Source organism: Scomber japonicus, chromosome 1 (assembly GCF_027409825.1).
Source record: "Scomber japonicus isolate fScoJap1 chromosome 1, fScoJap1.pri, whole genome shotgun sequence".
Lineage (NCBI taxonomy): Eukaryota > Metazoa > Chordata > Actinopteri > Scombriformes > Scombridae > Scomber > Scomber japonicus.
The window spans coordinates 3,159,103-3,178,027 of record NC_070578.1 but is presented as its reverse complement, the minus strand read 5'-3'; the positions used below and the strand labels follow the sequence as shown (position 1 = coordinate 3,178,027).

Genomic DNA, 18,925 nt, shown 5'->3' with positions numbered 1-18,925 from the left:
CCCTTGGTCGATTATCAGGGCATTTTCCCCTGGAGTCATGAACTGAGCCATCTTTCCACTCCATGCAACGTCTCTCTCTCTCTCTGGCGATTAGGCTTCATACGTAACTTGGTGGAGGCACGTTTCCTCAAGACCCGCCTTATTTCACCTCTGATTGGATAATAATGTTAGTTTCAGAGCGGGAGAGTTGTGCTTCTCTCATATCATTGGCAGACGAACGATTACACTCTCTTTCACATTTAAAAAATATATTATTTTATTTATTTTGTTTTGACGCGCCCGCAGTCAAGCGCCGCACGCCGGAATTCCGGCACGGGGCCGGAAAACTTTAATCCCTGAGCCTTTTACCTTAAGTGGGCCATAGCAGTCTCTTTTTAGGCTCATGTAGTTTCCCGTCTCTCTCTGGCTTGTACTATCTCTCAGGTATTGATGTTATATCTGCCCCACAGTCTAGCTCAAACTCAACATTCTCCCCATTTATCCGGATTCTTTCCATCCATGGTTCTGATGTGTCAGTTCCTATGTCTCCTAGAAAATAATAGTCGTCAGTGTCTGTGTCGCCCTGAATTTCTATGACTTCGCGCAGAACTACTGCATCTCCTGAGCTTCATACTGCAGCAAAATGTCCTTTTTTCCTACATTTCCGACATTCTGCATCTCTCGCTGGACAGTCTTTTCATGTATGTTTTTGTTTACAGCCACACCTGCCACACTCTCCCTGCGTCTAATTATTTGGCTTTTGTTTTTGTTGCCATTTCTGTTTCCTCTCTTTTTTCTTGGTATTGATGATGGCGTCCATGTTTGCTTTGTTGTCCCCCATTATTTCACTGTGGAGTATAGTCTGCTGTTTCTTTACTGTTTCACTTTGTCTGACTTTTTGTATGGCTTTAGCAAGTGTCAGGTCAGAGTCCATTTGTAGCTGTTCAGACAGTCTTTTGTACCTTATCCCAACTACGATTCTGTCCCTTATGAGCTCCTCTTTCAGTACCCCAAAGCCACAATTTTCAGCAAGTTTGTGCACTGTTGTGATATAAGCCTCCACAGTCTCTCCGTCATGCTGACGTCTGTTGTTGAACTGTGCTCTCTCGAATATAATGTTGTGTTTTCCGATGTAATGCTGCTCAAATGCTGCTTTCACAGCCTCATATTTCTTTTTATCTGCATCAGTCAATGGTAAAACTGCTAGCACATCATCCGCTGCGTCACCCATTGCATACAGGAGTGAATTCACCTGATATTCTTCCTCCTTTTCATCAAGAGCCGTTGCTTTGCGAAATCTCTCAAACCTGCGGATCCACCGCGGCCATTCTGCTGGGATTGAAAAGTCGAACGGGTCTGGGGATGTTAGTTGTACAGCTGTCGCCATCTGCGCGTTGATTCCCTCTTCCTTTCACGTTCGGACTCCAGGTCCTCGGTGCGCCGTCTCTCTCGACTCACTCACCAGTGTGCTGGTGCTAACCATAGACTGTATATAAGAAATGGACGTAACATCCGTGACGTCACCCATTGGTTTGTGGACTGCTGCTCGGAAGCCAATAGTATCGAATCTAGGCAGCACCATCTTGAAAATTTCAGGTGCATGCTGGGAAAAAAAGAACACGGATTCTACTTATATGGGCATGAGGCGGAGTCATGGACGAAAGTATGGGCGGGGCTAACGGCGGAGCGGGGAGGCTGCGATTGGTTGCGAGGCTGGATCTCAAGGACATTGGTCAATCACCCTGTCAATCACAACGTAGCCACCTAGCCTGCTTTATTGTCAAATATAAAATCAGAGAGGCCAAAATTTCACAAATGAACATCATACTGCATTGAAGAAGGCTTTAAACTAGCGATTGAGACCATAAACACATTTTGAAAACGTTTACTGAGGTTAGAAATCAAGTGAGAAGTTGGTGAATTCTCCATTGACCTGTATAGAGCCGGAAGTCTTTTTGAACACAAAACGATCGCCCCCTGGTGGCCTTTTGATAGAATGCAGCTCTAAGTTACTTCCGCATTGGCTTCTTTTCAGAGGATAGGAACTCCCCGCCTGGTGCTAACGAGCTAGCGCTCCGCTCGGGGCTCTGCCGTCATCTTCGTAGCGGTCAGTTCCGGTTTAAACGGCACGAAACTTTTGTGTTCGCCAGCTAACGCTCTATACTGAAACTACCGCCGAGACTACAGTTCACCACTTCTGATACCATGTATAATAATAACACGGGACACCGATGTGTTGCTTCGAGTCGCATCTCTGTTTACTGTGAACCAGGTAGAGCACATTACACGCATTGCATTGTGGGAGCTAGTGATGGGAACGGCAGTTCTTTTTACTGTACTGAATCTTTAGAATCCGTTCATTAAAATGATTCGTTCAAAAGATTCGTTCACCGAATCGTTCAGTGCTCTCCAACTCCCTGAACTGATAAACAGCCAAATAATCCGTCATTCAGTTCATGATTCAGCCCTGAGGTTCACGTTCACTTACTGAGGGACGGTGCGTTCAAGGACTATATTATACAATCATTCGCGGGAGACGCAGCGCTGCTTATACATGCACTAAAAATATTACACAGTGAAAGTGTCCTCTGTGCACAGTAAAATAACATAACATGATGCTACACTGATGTTAGCAACACAGCGCTAATGTTAGCAGTACATTTACTGAACGTTCGCGAACGACACGTTCGCGAACGACACAACACTAGTGGGAGCTAAGCATCCTGGGAATAGTAGTCCTACTACTGCTACAGTAAAATACCTTGGAGCTTTTGTACCGCCGTTTGTTTGTTTGTTTGTTTTTTTCCCCTAAAAGGAATGAATTAATGTTATTTAAAAACACACACACACACACACACACACACACACACACAGAGGGCACTTTTTAATACGAGGCAAAAAGGGCAGGGGCTCAAGCACCCCTAGGGCCCTATGTGTGCACGTGGCTGCTGGTGCAGTGTTGATATTAGCTTCGTAGGCTAGCTTGTAACTTAGTTGTCGCACGTGTCGGAGAGTTAATGTCCGTAGGTCGTTAGAGTTTTCAACCTGCCATCAAAACTCTTCTATCCTTGTTTGGTTGATGTCTAGCCGTTTAACAAGCCGTTCAAACCATTGGCCTTGTCAAATTACCATCAGATACTCGATTAATGCTGCAGAGGTTAGCACAACACGTCTGCTACAGTCGCCATCTTGCGCGAGACCATGGGTTTACTCAGGCTATACTATTCCAGGTTTGTTTGTGGTTTGACTTTTTACATTTTCTTACTGTTCACATTCAGTAAACTTTTGGTTAAATATTGCTCACGATTCACTTCCATAGTGTGTGTGTGTGTGTGTGTGTGTGTGTGTGTGCTCTGCCTGCGACTTCCTGCTCGGCCTATAGTCATAATGACATCACAGATCTAAAAAACATTCGAGGCTCGAGGACAGTAATACTGGCTCGAGGACAGTTTTACAAATATACAACCTGAAACTTTAATAATAAAAAGAGTCATAACTGAGCTTGTTTTCAGTTCGAGGTGTTCTGTCAGCAGTTTTACAGACATCTCTTTTATCATACCTGCCAAGATTTGAGTAATAAAATCCGGGAGATTTTTGTGGGGGGGGGGGGGGGGGGAGAGATTATTATTTGTGTTTATCTCATTTGGGGTTTATTTATTCATGTTTTTATTTTTATTACAACAAAACATGAACATCACAGTTTAATACTGTGGTAAAAACAAAACAAAAACAAAACTTTTGTCATTTAATCTTTTGAATTCGGCTTAATTAATTCTTCAGCCGCCTTTTATCCGCTGCTTAACGCAACACACAGCAGAAAATGTGCGGCGGGAAAATGTGCACTTTTATTTACAGTTAAAAACATTTCGTCGTGTGTTTCAGCCATAGACTGTATGTCAAACTAACGGAGCGGCGGCGGCGGCTTCCGGTCTAAACTTTCAAAATAAAGCCTTTGTTGTTGTGCACTTCTCATTATTATTATTATTTTTAACAAACAAATTTGGGGCTTGTAAATTACAAATTTAGAAAGAAAAGACAAAGCGGGGGGCGTGAGTCTAAAATATGGGAGAAACCCGGGAAAAACGGGAGTGTTGGCAGCAATGCTTTTATAATGGTGCTCTATGGGGGAACGCTTTTTGGGCAGGGAGATTATTCGCTACAATACCGCGAGTGACCACTAGGAGAGCCTGGCTGCAGGCTGAGCTTTACACAGCGTTTCTAGTACTTCATCCATCCGTGGCACCGGTTACATTCAAGCCTTCACAGCCTGACAAAGAAGAGCAAGTTAGCGGAAGATGCGTCATGCTGCCGCGTTTCTCTCACTGTGATGGCCACATAACCGGAATAGTGGGATTATGAAGCAATGTTATTTTGACTGGTGAATCATCGAACACATTCACAGGAAACATGTTTCGTCTTCATCACATAGTCCATCGCTCTTCTGTTCTCCACAAGACCAAGACGCTCTCTTCATGTCTCCGGCAGCATACGCGACTTAAAACGCAGGGGCCTCCGCTGCAGTGTGGACTGAAACAGTTCAGCACAGCAGAGGTCCCTGTGGAGGCAGGGGACCCATCCAGGATGAGAGAGCGAACCCTGACCATGGAAACCTTAAACCCGCAGGTGAAAGCGGTGGAGTATGCAGTGAGGGGCCCCATCGTTATCAAGGCGGGGGACCTGGAGAGAGGTCTGCAGCAGGTTAGTAGCTCTAGCTAACAGTACGAGCACAGTGGATTAAAAAAACGATTATTATTTTATTTTAATTAAAGCAGATAATGAATCTGTGCTGTTTGTATCGACGGATGTCTTCAACAGCTGACGGATTCCGTTTACTACCGCCCCGCGCTCTGGCTGTCCATGGGAGGCTATAAAAAGCTGATTTATTTTCACACACACACACACACACACACACACACACGTGCGCCCACAAGCACATGCAGGTTGCATCATCTCTTCAGTCTAAATCTACTATATAGACAATAATAAATTGTTGTTTGACATGATATATGAATTCTAACACTCATGCAACTTCAGCCTGCTGAAGCAGAACAGATCAGATCTTGTGTCAGTAACAGACTACAGCAGCAGAACTTCCACTCAACCATAAATGAAGCTGCCACTGTTTTTGTGAGTGAATAAAGAATAAAGAACATCTCTAAAGAGCCACAGAACATACACATTCATGCAAGTCATTTTTAGCCAAAGGATTATAAATATAAGCTGTAAGTCTGCTTAGTAATGGGAGAAATGGTATCTGTCCTCAGATAAAATGTTGAAGTGCTTATAAATCTATTTTATTCTTGAATGAATTAAAATAAATAAAACATACAAGCCTGTGTTTCCACTTTACCTGACTGCTGTTCACCCAGCACACACTTCATGAATCATGACCAAATATAATCCAAGTGTTTTTCTCTATTATATTTAGTATGAAAAGCCTTAAATGAGCTTGATGTACTGATGAGGATGTGTTTCTTTTTCTCTTCAGGGAGTCAAACAGCCTTTCACTGAAGTCATCAAAGCCAACATTGGGGATGCTCATGCCATGGGCCAGCAGCCAATCACTTTCCTCCGTCAGGTAAGAACAGACCTACTGTTTTACCTACAGCTTTCTGGATGATTTAGGAAACATTTCATAAACATTCAATGAATGTGCAGAGTAGACAGATACAGATACAGAGACTGACTGAAACAGGGTGATGTTGAGGAGTCCTGCATCTTACTCGTACTATACTAGCTTCACAAAATAGACTATTTGTGTGCAGTCTTTATGTCTTTAGGTTTGGTATTAGTGGAAATAATTCACATCAGAATCAACATTTTTCTACAATTCTGAGATGGTTCACAAATCCTAAATCTAAAATAAATGTAGTTAACAATGTTAATAGGCTCACAGTAAAAGCCTGAAGCTTGTGTGTGTAAAGGGTAAGCACCTAATTATATACTCCGCTCTGGTTGGACAGTATACTGGTGTAAAGCAGTTCATTTCGTGAGCAACATTTGCAACTCAACTCTTACTATAACACCAAGGACTTCATACCGATCAGGCCAGAGCACTGACACTTACATTTAGGCATTGAAGAACAAAACCTGATCTGAACAGCTCTCTAAAACTGTATCAATGTCAAATCCATCATTAACAACATCTCCAGAACTTCACAGCACACTTCATTCAATTGTATTTATTTAATCTTTATTTATATATAGCGCCAAATCACATCTCATGGCACTTTTCAAAGAGAGAAGCAAGGACAAAGGGGATAAAGGGAAGAAGTGTCATGCAGCCCTGGACTCTAGGAAGACTCTAGCTGGACTCTAGGTGGACTCTAGGTGGAAGATCATCTGCTTTGAGTGGTTGGGTTGACAGAGAAAGGCACAGAGAAACAACAGCAATAACAACAATAGAATTATAAATAATAATTATAGCAGCTGACATGGGTGTCAAGCAGGACCACAGCAACAAGAGGTCCACAACCATGATCCATGATATGGCTGTCACAGCTCCCAGTACCTCCTAGTATCTCCCAGTATCTCCCAGTAGCTCCCAGTACCTCCCAGTAGCTCCCAGTACCTCCCAGTAGCTCCCAGTACCTCCCACTAAAAAGACTGAGGCTGTCCTTACTGTTTAATCCCAGGAACACTGCAGGTTTTTTATTGTTTACTGAATGTAGTATTTAGAGATTATTTAGTGTAAGTCGTTTTCATTTTATTTTATATCCCTTTACAATTACAAGAATACTGTTGTGTCAATTTTGAATTTCCCCCTAGAGAAATCAATAAAGTTAACCCTTCCCCTCTTACCTTACCTTTAAAGGATAATCACCATTTTTTACAACCTGGACCTTATTTCTAGCATAAAATATGACCATTTACTCACCCAGACAACTTTGGTGTCATTTGGAGTCGTTTGGACGAAATTAGCTCCAGTGGAGTGCAGCCTCTATATAGTCTGTTTAATGTCTGTTTAATGTGTGTTGCTCCAGAATAACGTCCTGACTGTTCAGATTGCGGTCGCATTCAAATAAATCCGATATGTATCAGATTCAGTAGCACATTTGAAAGTGGCCTGAATCAGATTCAATGTGACTTGGGCTGTTCACTGATTCAGGTCACTTTTAACTGCAGTGTGAACGCAGACATAGTCTCAGTGCTGTGGAGTCTGAAGCCAGGCTGAAAAATGTCCAACAATCAACTTTCCTAAAAAGGGAAGATTAGGGATAAGTCTTTAGAAGAGGCTTAACAACTACAGTTTTCAGTGATTTTGGAAAGATACCTGTTGGGGAATGAGCTGTTAATTTGTCAGCTGGTTGGCACGATGTTAGAACAGCAGTAGAAGAATTCAGATGCTTCCCCACATCCTCAGGAGGTTTAGCATTGACAGTCTGGCTCAGTTACTTTTGTGGTCTAATTCCATTGTTCAGTGCGGAGGAATTTATAGCAAGTCTGATGATATTTCTTTCACTAAAAGAAGATAGAAACTCAGTATACTTGGTGAGAGATAAAAGGTTAGGAGTTAACTGTGTGGAGGGATTAGTAAGCTTCTCAACAGTGCAAGCAAATCATTGATATTTCTGTTGATAATGTTAAAAAAAGTCAGACAGACAAACCATTAATGTTGAGCCCTGCAGAGTGAAGACACTGACTAAAACTCAACACAAAGAAAGTGATCCACCTCATTGTGTCAGAGCTCTTGTTCTGGTATTTGGTTTGGACTTCTGCATTGAGCCAAACTCCACCCTCAGCTGCATGTTTTGGCTCGACCAGGACAGGAAGGAGTTTTCAGTGAGCAGTCAGCGTAATAAAACCAGTGTGTTTCCTTTGTGTGGCTGTGGAAACGCCCATCGTATCATAACCTACCAGGACACATGATGGTATGCAAACAACCACAACCATAGCAAATAAAGTCCTTGTGACAGATGGTATGACTTGCCATCAGCTCAGGAGGAGAAATGTGTTCCTTCACCTCAGTGAGACAGCAACACCTCCTCCTGTCCTCCTGCCCTCTTGTCCTCTTGTCACTGTCTGCCTACATGAAGAGCAGTTAGTTGTATGGTAGATTCATATCTCTGAGAGAGAGAGCAAACTGCAGCTGTAGATTCTCCATCATATACATCAGCAGGAACGGTTTCACGGTTTCAGCACTTGGTCTGACATTTAAACATGGAAATGCAAAGTTTCACATTCAATTTTCTCTTTCATTACTGTTGAAAGGAACTTGTCTTAACCCTTGTATACTGCTCAGGGCAGGCATTAAAGTTCTCCGTCGCTATGACGGATTTCCGTCAATTTGACTGCTGAAAGGCCCATATATGAGATCAATGCAGATCCGGTTAGAATTACAGAGGTATAATAATAATATATAACGTGATACCCTACATCTATCTATAAATGACAGGAACGTCTGTCTGTCTGTTTGTCCGGTTGTCTGATTGTCTGTTATTTGCATATTATCTCTCGAACCATTCATCTGATTGATTTCAAACGTGACAGATGTCTTGCTACAAGCACGAGTAAAGCCCATAAGGTGCTAAAATAAAACACAAACGATTTCTGAACATTTAGACCTCCAACCCCCACTGTGGTTATACAGACCACAATATACCTTATTAATTCCTGTAATCTTTTCGGTTTCATTTAGAAAAGAGCAGCAAGGGTTAGTGGGTGAAATATAATCTTGTTCATCAGGAGAACAATTTGCCGTTTTCTCAGCTGTCTCCACCTTGTTTAACCTAAAGTAACCGTAAAAAGGTTTCTATGAAAAGGTAGATGGTGTTTATAAAAATTTCAGTCAGAAGATTTTTTAATCCCTGGCTCAGGGTCAAGTTTGACCCATTTTTATATTTGAGAGCTATAAAAAAACCTTTTACACATTTCTTTGAGCCAGTGTCCTAATGTGACACACAGTATACAAAAAGGGGAATAAAATGCATCTTTTTTTCTTTTTAATTCTGTGCAGCTGATACACATTTTTATATATGCAAATGATACAAGTGTATATATATGTTTATGAAAACAAAGCATGCTGTATTCATCATATTCTATCAAATGTTCTCCTGGACAATAAAATAGTGATTGTTAATGTCTTTTTTCCATGAGACTAAACAAACATGTATTAATAACTGATGGGGAATTTCTGAATGTGAATTGGTGCAGTAAGGGTTAATATGAACTGATCATATATTGGGCCTTTCTGCAGGTGGTGGCTCTGTGTTGTTTCCCAGAACTGCTGGATAGTCCTTCTTTCCCTGATGATGCCAAACAGCGAGCCAGGCGCATCCTTAAAGACTGTGGTGGACAGAGTCTGGGTATATGTGTGTGTGTGTGTGTGTGTGTGTGTGTGTGTGTGTGTGTGTGTGTGTGTGTGTGTGTGTGTGTGTGTGTGTGTGTGTGTGTGAGCTATAGAAGAGTGTTTAAGAGGATTGGTTTGATGATATAACACAACAGTACATTTGTTAGTTAAGTTGATAAGTGGCATGATGCAGGTAATTACCCTTGAATTCTGCCATCTACTGGATGTAAAACATGATGTCTACAATTTGATATGAACTATAATTCCTATTTCTGGTTGTTATTATTTCATGTGAAAACTATTGTATGTGTATATTGCATGTTGTGTGTTTTTGCTTCAGGCTCATACAGTGCCAGTCAGGGGGTGGAGTGTATCCGTCAGGACATAGCTGAACACATCACACACAGAGACCAGGGTGTTCCTGCTGATTGGAACAACATCTACCTCACCACAGGAGCCAGTGATGGCATCATGGTATGAAACACTGCTGCTGGGATGATGAGAGAGGTAGCAGAGAGCTGACCAACAAGCAAGGGGCTTGTCATAAAGTGATTGAACTTCTACTAAAGTGGGAGAAATCTTGTCTACCAGCCAAATGAGCAGTGAATGTCCAGATTTGAGCAGCCACTCAATATATTACCATTGTATATTTTGGGTGGCGAGGGAAGTGGTGCTGATTTCAGTTCAACAGTTTTATTCCCCCAAGCAGTCAGGCTTCTGAACTTGAAAAATAAATGAACTGCCACTGAAATGACTGAAGTGAAGCACTTTTAGAGAAGTCACTTTATTGTTATTTGATTATTACTGTAGCTTATTTATTGATTTTTAGCTTATTTATTTATAATACTTATTTTAGAAAATCTCACAATGTCTTGCCTTGTATCCTCCTTTTATTTATTGTCTTGGTTTTATTTTAAGCAAAACATTATTTCATTTTTATGTATGCAAATGCATGAGAATGACCATTAAAGTGAATCTGAACTGAACTGAACTAAACTGATCTGAAACTGAATCTGAATCTGAATGTGTGCTCTGAAAGGGGAGGACCACACTCTCCCTCCACCTTTACTCTTAGTGATCCATGGAGTACTGAAATGTGTGTGGTGTGATTTCTAAAATAGACAAAATGTAGTTGTGTTAGCATTAGGGGTGTGATGATACACTCCGCTCACGAGACGAGACAAGACACAATATTGGGTTCACGAGATCGAGACGAGACGAGATTTTAATTATATTTTTAAGAAAACTTCAATGAGGAAATAAATTATTTGAAATTCACAAAATGGAAATTGAATTGAAATGTTTTAACTAATCATCTTGTAATTAATCACTTTAGTTCTACTTTCTAAATATATAATTATCATATGCAGTATGCAGCACTGTAAAAGGTTTCCTCATATAGGTATTTTATAGATGGATAATTTTGGTATTTATGGAAATAACAACCATAAATACAAAGGTTAGATACAATCACAACTACTAAAAAGTAAATTAAAGAGTAGAAACAATTCTAATATAAATATAAATTAAATAAAGAATCCAATTATCAAAAATTATAATATATTGCTAATAAAAAACAGAAATAAAAGTAAATTGCACAAATGCTGTATCACATAAATACACAAGTAGAACAATATATAAATTGTGTTATAATTTGGTAGTGTGACTCATTTTACTTTTGGCAGCATTAGGCTTCCACAGCTACGCTAGATTCCTCCGCTCCTCCTACTTCAGGCTCTCAGTGTAGAGACCTGCGGCCAACTTACTGCTGCCCCTCTCCTCATCTCATACATCTGACTGAGATCTTCTCAGCAGGTAGAAGCTGCAACAAGGTTAATGATCCACACGTGACATTATAAAAAGAAGACATGACGAGCGAATGAGCGATAGAAAACCAATCGTCTTAAAGGAGATATATCGTCGCGTTTTCATCTCGCGAGATCTCGTGATACACGATCTCGTCACACCCCTAGTTAGCATACGTCTGATTAGGTCAACAGTTTGTGAGTCTGATAGGAGGGAGCAGCTTCTTGAAAGAAATGAACCACATGAGTCATATGTGTTGTTTTGTAGAGCATCCTGAAGCTGCTGGTGTCGGGTCAGGACAGCTCCAGGACAGGCGTGATGATTCCCATCCCTCAGTACCCACTCTACTCTGCTGCCATCTCAGAGCTGGGAGCAGTGCAGATCAACTATTACTTGGATGAGGCCAACTGTTGGGCGCTAGACACTGAAGAACTGCAGCGAGCTTATCTGACAGCCAAACAGCACTGCCAGCCCAGAGTCCTCTGCATCATCAACCCTGGAAACCCCACTGGTAGGGTGTGTGTGGGTGTAGTGGGTGGTGGTGGTGGTGTATGGCAGTGCATTACAATGAAAAGTGTTCCCAGTGTTTTGTTGCCCTCATGTTTGTTAATAAAGTGGACCAAATAGTAGGAACACTTTTCAACTGCATGCATTAAAATCAGAATGCCCACGTCTTGTCTTGATATCAAAACTAAAGTACTTCCTTGTTTTATGAATGAAGTGTCTGTGATTACCAATCAGCTATGTTAATTCCTGCTTAACCTGTTCCTAAAGCTTTTACAGACTATCCAAACTGAACTAATCCTGCAGGTTTTGTTTCTTTTGACCACTTTTTCATGTCTGTGCTTATTCTAGAACATTTTTGGGACATTTCCTCATTAATAAATATCCATGCCAGTTGCATGAAAACATACTATAGCTATTTTATATTATCAGTGCTAGCTTCCCCCTCTTCCTTCCACTGCTCCTGCTCAGCAGAGTGATGATTGGCCGGGACAGAGTCACTATCAGTCTATGTTAAAGTCAGTGTAAAGTAAGAATAAATATGTGTTCTGAGTTTGACATACCACAGAAAAGTGTGTTGTTAACCACCCTGCCAAATTTGAATGATTAAAAAAATCGCCAAATATATGAAACTAGGCTTCAAAATTGTGTATAAATCAGCCTCTTTCTCCGCTACCAAACGCTGTGGGAGTGCCCACCGAGTTCGCTGAAACCCCGCCCCCTACCAAGTGTCACCTGTCAGTCAAAGTCACCACCTCTACCAGAAACATGGATGCTATGACTGAGAGCTTTCTGCTGCTAACTCAGCGGCTAGCCCGGCGGCTAGCTCGGCTGCTAGCTCAGCAGCTAACTCAGCTAACTGGCTAACTGTAGACTGTAGTAGTAGTAGTAGTGTGCGCTGAATGTATTTATACCTCTACAGCAGCAGGGGCGGGTTTATTCAGACCCACCCACTAAATCCTGAACACAGAAATCTTGAAACACAGTTTGTGAAGCCTAGCTCCACAATTCAAATCTAAATGGTTGAAATGCTTTTTACACCTAAGAAAATGTCTGAATTCACTTTACACAGTTTTTAAGGTCTGAAATGTATCATCATGCAATACTTTGCTGTGACAAACACTATTACTTGTTGGCATATTTTTGAATATCTTGCACCCGGACACATATACATGAAAACACATTTGTTGCCATGACACCAGCATGGTATTTCCTTGCATCCATCTGTGATATCCCCTGTGTGTTCTCCAGGTCAGGTGCAGAGTAAGAAGTGTATTGAGGAGGTGCTTCACTTCGCCTATGAAGAGAATCTGTTCGTCATGGCTGATGAGGTAACTTTCACTGCCAGCTCATAAATACTTTGGAACACTGGATTCAATTGTCAAACCATGTCAGTGTCTTGAGTCAGATTCAGATTGAGCCACATGTGGAGGGTTGTCTGTGAATTCTCCCAAATTACAAATGACATACTTTCCACCTCCCTCTAGTGGTATGATTCCATAATAACAGTTTTGGTTTTATTTGTCCAGTTTTTGAGATTATCTCAAAATATCATTGTCTCTGAGATTTCTGCCTCCACTCTAATACAGCGGAGGTACATTTTGTTTTTGGTTTTAATAGAATAATTTATGTGACTCTTTTTGAGAAAGAACGACCTGATTATTCATCATATTTAAAACAGACATTACTGTAAACATAGTTTTTTCCTTGAATTACTCTACTGAAGAAATGGTCCTCATGAAAGTAAGACTCATCCAGTAATCTCAGGAGTAAAGCAAAATTCCACGATCAAGATTACCATGTAAACCAGACTCACTTCATTAAATCAATTAAAAAATATATTTATGGGATTAAGTGATACATTTATAGATAAAAGGCCAAAACATGTATGTCTATAATGAAGTCCTAATATAAGAGATGTGTGATGTTACATTCACCCATTCACACACATTCATACACTGATGGTGCAGCCATGAGGAGCAGTTTGGGGTTAAGAATCTATAAGGACACATGGAGAGCCGGGAACTGATGAAACCTGCAGCTGATCCAGTCGGACTGAACCATTTTACATAAATAGAGGGGGTGAAGGGGGGGGCCCTGCAGGCGTTGATGTTTCCAAAACAAATAAAGTTATTGTTACCAGGACATTGAAAATAAAACACGTGTGATTATATGTTAGTTAATAACTAAATAAATTTCATCATCATTAGGGGCCTCTCTGGGCCCCCCTCAATCATGGGCCCCTAGAATCCGTCTCCTTTCCCCCCCCTTTTCGGCGCCCCAGGGCTCTGCTGCGACTCCCACACTCCAAAATGGTACTTTGGTGGAGCTGAGGCTAGCTTGGCTGCACCTGGGTGTTTAGCGTGGAGGCGCTAACTCAAACTCGACGCACTCTGTCGACTTGTCAACTGAACCGTCTCGAAATTTTTTAAAGTTAAACAAGCCGTTCAAAAGTCCAGTAGCTCTCTTACTTTCCATCACCGCGGTAGGTTTACTGCAGGAGGCCACTTCAAAGCATAGCGCTACAGGTAGAGGAGCCGTCTACGGGTGAGTAGAAGGGACAAAAAGGCTTGCAAAATTAAAATGCGATTTAAAAAAAATTAACACGTTATGGATTGCATTAATCTAATCGCGATTAACGCGTTAACGCTGACAGCCCTAAATATAATATAATATTGTGCATTTGTGCAGATCAAATGTTTTTCTTCTTCTTAACTATTGGAATATTATCACTTTCATCTAGTTTATCCCTTAAAAGTGTTAGATTTTTCTTTTTCCCATCAGTGGTTGTAATAATGTGTTGTTAAGAACCAGTCTCACTGTTCCTTCTATTGAATACCATCAGCTCTTTTTAACCCATATAGGTTATAAACCGACTGCATGTGTCAGTAACTGGACAGATGTTTTGTGTCAGTAACTGGACAGATGTTTTGTGTCAGTAACTGGACAGATGTTTTGTGTTATACCAGTCTTCATCACTGGCTGGTGTGTTCACAGGTTTACCAGGACAATGTGTACTCCTCAGACTGTCAGTTCCACTCCTTTAAGAAGGTCCTCTTTGACATGGGCACAGAGTACTTCAACAATGTGGAGCTGGTCTCCTTCCACTCCACCTCCAAGGGCTACACTGGAGAGTGAGTATCCTGAGTTCAAAGCCTGATCTCATTACTGCTTAACTTACTTCTAACTCCACCTAAAAGAGAATTAGGCTTGTATGTAAGTTAGGGTATTATTAGAGGTAGGCCTTTATTGAAGATTTTCTGTTTTAATATTTCATCATAAGACTTCAGTGTCTTGACATTGTCAGCTCTGTTCCTGCAGTGTTCCTGGTAAGTCAGCAGAGACGATTCTGAGGTTAACAAAAAACGTTTATTAAACATTTCTGAGGTGAAGCTGAGCAGCAAGAGGAACAGTTGAGTATTGATACAGCTCACAAATGTCAAGATTTCAGTAATGCTCTGTTGTTATCCAAAAGATTATAACCTACGTGTTCTCAAATACAAAGCAATGAAATAAAAACAGTTCTTTTAGAGGAATAGTTCCACATTTTGAGCAAACAGAGCAGCCATATCAATCTATTCATCTAACTCATAGTAAGAGAGTCAATGAGTACATTATTTTAAGATAAGTGCAGCATATTTATGAAGAACTGATGAATGGATTCAGTAGTGCAGTTCAGTGAGCACAGTTTATGTTTATACTCAGTCAGGACTCTTTTTTCCAACTGTAAGTGACTGTAACAGAGCGGTGGATCTGAATCACATATGTTTGCTATATGAGCCAAACAATCATTGTTTTATTTCACTGAAGAACTAAGTGGTTTGGTATGAATACATGTATCATTACACTGTTTAGTCCATGTTATGCGAACACTACTCTTGGTTTGTGTCTCTCACCCAGGTGTGGTTTCCGTGGAGGTTACATGGAGGTGTTGAACATGGATCCACAGGTGCAGACTCAGCTGATCAAACTGCTGTCAGTTCGTCTCTGCCCTCCTGTCTCTGGACAGGCAGCCATGAACGTCATCGTAAATCCTCCCCAACTGCACGAGCCCTCGTATGCTCAGTTTACCAAGGTGTGTGTCTATATGCCAATCAGTGCACATCAGAACCAGATTACGTTGCAATGGCTCAAAAGTAGTGCAAAAAAAAAAAATGCTGTATATTAATAATAATAAAACTTAAAAACCTTTTTTTTAAAGAATACAGAAATACATTGCACATTTGCATAAATATATTGTAGTAGTAGTAGTTTATAAACTTATACAGTCCATGGAACAGTCCAATGTGAGTGTGTGTGTGTGTGGGGGCGGGGGGTTTAGTGGGAATTCAACAGCTTGATGGCTAGGGGGAAGAAGCTGCTGTAAGAGCTCTTATTTTAGAAGCCAGCAGGTGATGTAGGATTCACATTTCACAATGATTGACAAATCTACAATAACACTGCCATATATACTGTATTTTATACCAGTTATTGTTGTGTGGTATGTTGAGTATATGTTATGTATACCTGTTCTAACCTGTGTGTACTGTGTGTTATGTTGTCCAGGAGAAGAGCTCAGTCCTGGATGCCCTGGCTCACAAGGCCAGGCTTACAGAGCAAATCCTCAACTCAGTGCCTGGGATTAAGTGCAATCCAGTCCAAGGAGCCATGTACGCTTTCCCTCAGATCTTCATCCCACCAAGAGCTATTAAGGAAGCCCAGGTCTGTTACTGTGTACTCCAGAACTTCACTTCACAGATATATCAAACACACAGTGATACAATACACAGAGACAGACTGAGTATGTGTTATGTACACTTTATCCCATTGACACCACAATTCATGTACACATGCATTAAGTCCTCAAGTACTGTCATCAAATATTTAAATGCCTTACATTTTCAGATTTTTGATTTATATCCCAGACACATTCCACTCATGCTGCCCTCTAGTGTTCATCTGTCTGAGTCTCTGCCTCTTATTCTGAAACTCACTGCAGTCTGTTGTTGCCACTTAGAAATAAGCTTCTGTCTGATAATCCAGTTACACAAAGTGGTCATGGGTTGAAATTCAGGTATTCAATATCATGACAGAAAGTTTGTTGGCTTATTTAAATATATATTTACATAAAACTACTCACTCCATAAAGAAATTCCAGATATATTAAAAAGAAAGAGGGAAAGTTTATTTTTCTGAAGAAATGCACATTAAACACAGTTTTTAAAATCCTGCACATCAAACTGCACACTGCATGTCTCTGTTTCATTAAATAGATTAGCAGTTCATCTGGGTTAAAGTTATTGTTTTGATTAATTGCGTTGTGAGTTCAGTGATGATAGAACCAGATCTCTGCTGAGTCTGACTGACCTGTTCCTGATCAGATTAGTTTTAGGTTCACTTCACTTTTAAACAGTGTTACAATATGTTTGGCAGACTGAAACATTGTTTCTCCAAAGTTCCATCCCAGAGGTGTTTTTTTCATCACATGCCCACAATTAATTAGACTGTCAATCAGTCAAACATCTCTTTTTAAAGGTAGCTATCCACTGCATGTCTCCCAGCTTGTGTCAAAATACACTTCAGAATAAAGACGAGTTGATGTGAATGTCTCTGAACATGTGTCCAGTCTGCATCCAGAAAGAACAGAAGCATCATTTTAGGACTGACATCACAGAAGATATGAGATGAAAATAATGAAACTGTATTGTTGCTGTCTGTGTGTCTGCTGCAGTCTCTGTCCATGGCTCCTGACATGTTGTACTGTCTCAAACTGCTGGAGGAAACAGGGATCTGTGTGGTTCCAGGAAGTGGATTTGGCCAGAGGGAGGGAACCTATCACTTCAGGTTAGATATGAACATTAACTGTTTATTATTAGATTTATATATCTCAATATTCTTTCATTACCAAGAATTGTTAGAGGAATAAAGCCACAGTGTAACAGCCTGGTGACTCTATGAAGCACTCTGCTTTATTTAGCTGTTAACAGTTTTAAACCCTCACATACAGTTCATATTTGTGCATTTCACAGTCTCCCCTCATAGTTAGAACCACAAATCATTGATGTATATACCTCATCAGTCATTCATAAATTGGTAAGTCATTGTTTTATGAGGCTTTCAGAGAGCAGAAACGGTGTAATCTTTAGTTTTTATGCTTTTTGTTGGTGGAGAAATAATATTTGCAATCACACTATAATAATGGTCCATCATTATATAACACCAGAGAACATAACTCTTTCCATGAATGATGATGTATATCAGCTGCACAAATGTTTTTTTAGAAAGTTGAAATATTTCCTTTTTTATATATACACTGTATATTCTGAGTCACATGAAGATAACTCATCACATTTCTGGCTAAAAGGAAAAGTTTTTAAGGTTACTTACTAACCGCAATAATCCTACAGGGTTAATAAACATTGAGAAATTGTGTTAACATTCACCAAAGTTGAATTCTACACAGCTTCTTTTCACTTTTTTTATCATAGATTTACTCCCTTCACTCCTCCAATGAATCCATCAATCAATCATCTCATCAATTTAGCTCACTTGGTCTAAATAAAATGCTATTTTTTATCTAAATTCAAGCATGACATGTCTTTTGTTTCCTAGGATGACCATCCTACCGAGTCCAGAGAAGCTGGAAGTCCTCCTGGACAATCTGAAGAAATTCCACCTCAGATTTCTTGAGGAGTATTCACAACAAGAGCCTCAGATCAGCAGCAGCAGCAGTCAGGACCATCACAGACAGATGTCAACACAACCAGACTGATGACTCCCACACTTCTCTACAGAGCTTCTGGGATTTTAATATTGCTTTGAGTTTTGTGTTGTTACAGAAATATTGTGCCTTCTTAGATGATATTTGAATAGGCGCAGGGTTTTCTACCTGTCTAGACATGTGATCCTCCTCCCCAAAGCCCTGAATATGAGAACACACACAATAGCCAAATAGGAGTCAGACTGGTCCTGTTTTCATCTAAGTAGTTCCTTTATATTTGTTCATTGATCTGTGCTCGGTGCTTCAGTGCTGAACCAATGAGAATCTTGCATTCAACCATCTGTTTTTTTCCACTAACATCTCTCTCATGCTTGGCCAAGGACTTCACACATCAGCTTGTTACACTAATGCCTAAAGATGTCTTTATGAACGCTTCTGTGTAAAAGTGCAGTAACTACAAAGTTACTAAGATACGTTTTTTTTTTTTTTTGAGTTAGTATTGCCTTATATAACATTAAAGTATCACAAAAAAAACACCTTTGTCTCACTGTTCTCTAGCCATGAAAGAGTTTTAGTTTCACTTGTCTTGTAGCAGTGCGAGCTGTCTGCATTCACACCAGTACAGGGTTTTGTTTTTTTGTTTGGTT

The 18,925-nt window shown here is 40.5% G+C and overlaps 1 protein-coding gene across 1 annotated transcript; it reads left to right on the top strand.

Annotated features, from left to right (window-relative positions):
* Nucleotides 1-4,282: 4,282 nt before the first annotated feature.
* gpt2 (glutamic pyruvate transaminase (alanine aminotransferase) 2) lies at nt 4,283-18,761 on the top strand. The gene is made up of 11 exons (XM_053315665.1): nt 4,283-4,677; nt 5,468-5,557; nt 9,176-9,284; nt 9,609-9,742; nt 11,342-11,585; nt 12,830-12,909; nt 14,576-14,712; nt 15,479-15,653; nt 16,124-16,279; nt 17,289-17,401; nt 18,170-18,761. Exons 1-11 carry the CDS (start codon nt 4,387-4,389, stop codon nt 18,327-18,329), a joined length of 1,689 nt encoding a protein of 562 aa, XP_053171640.1. The 5' UTR covers nt 4,283-4,386; the 3' UTR covers nt 18,330-18,761.
* The last annotated feature ends 164 nt before the right edge of the window (nt 18,762-18,925 follow it).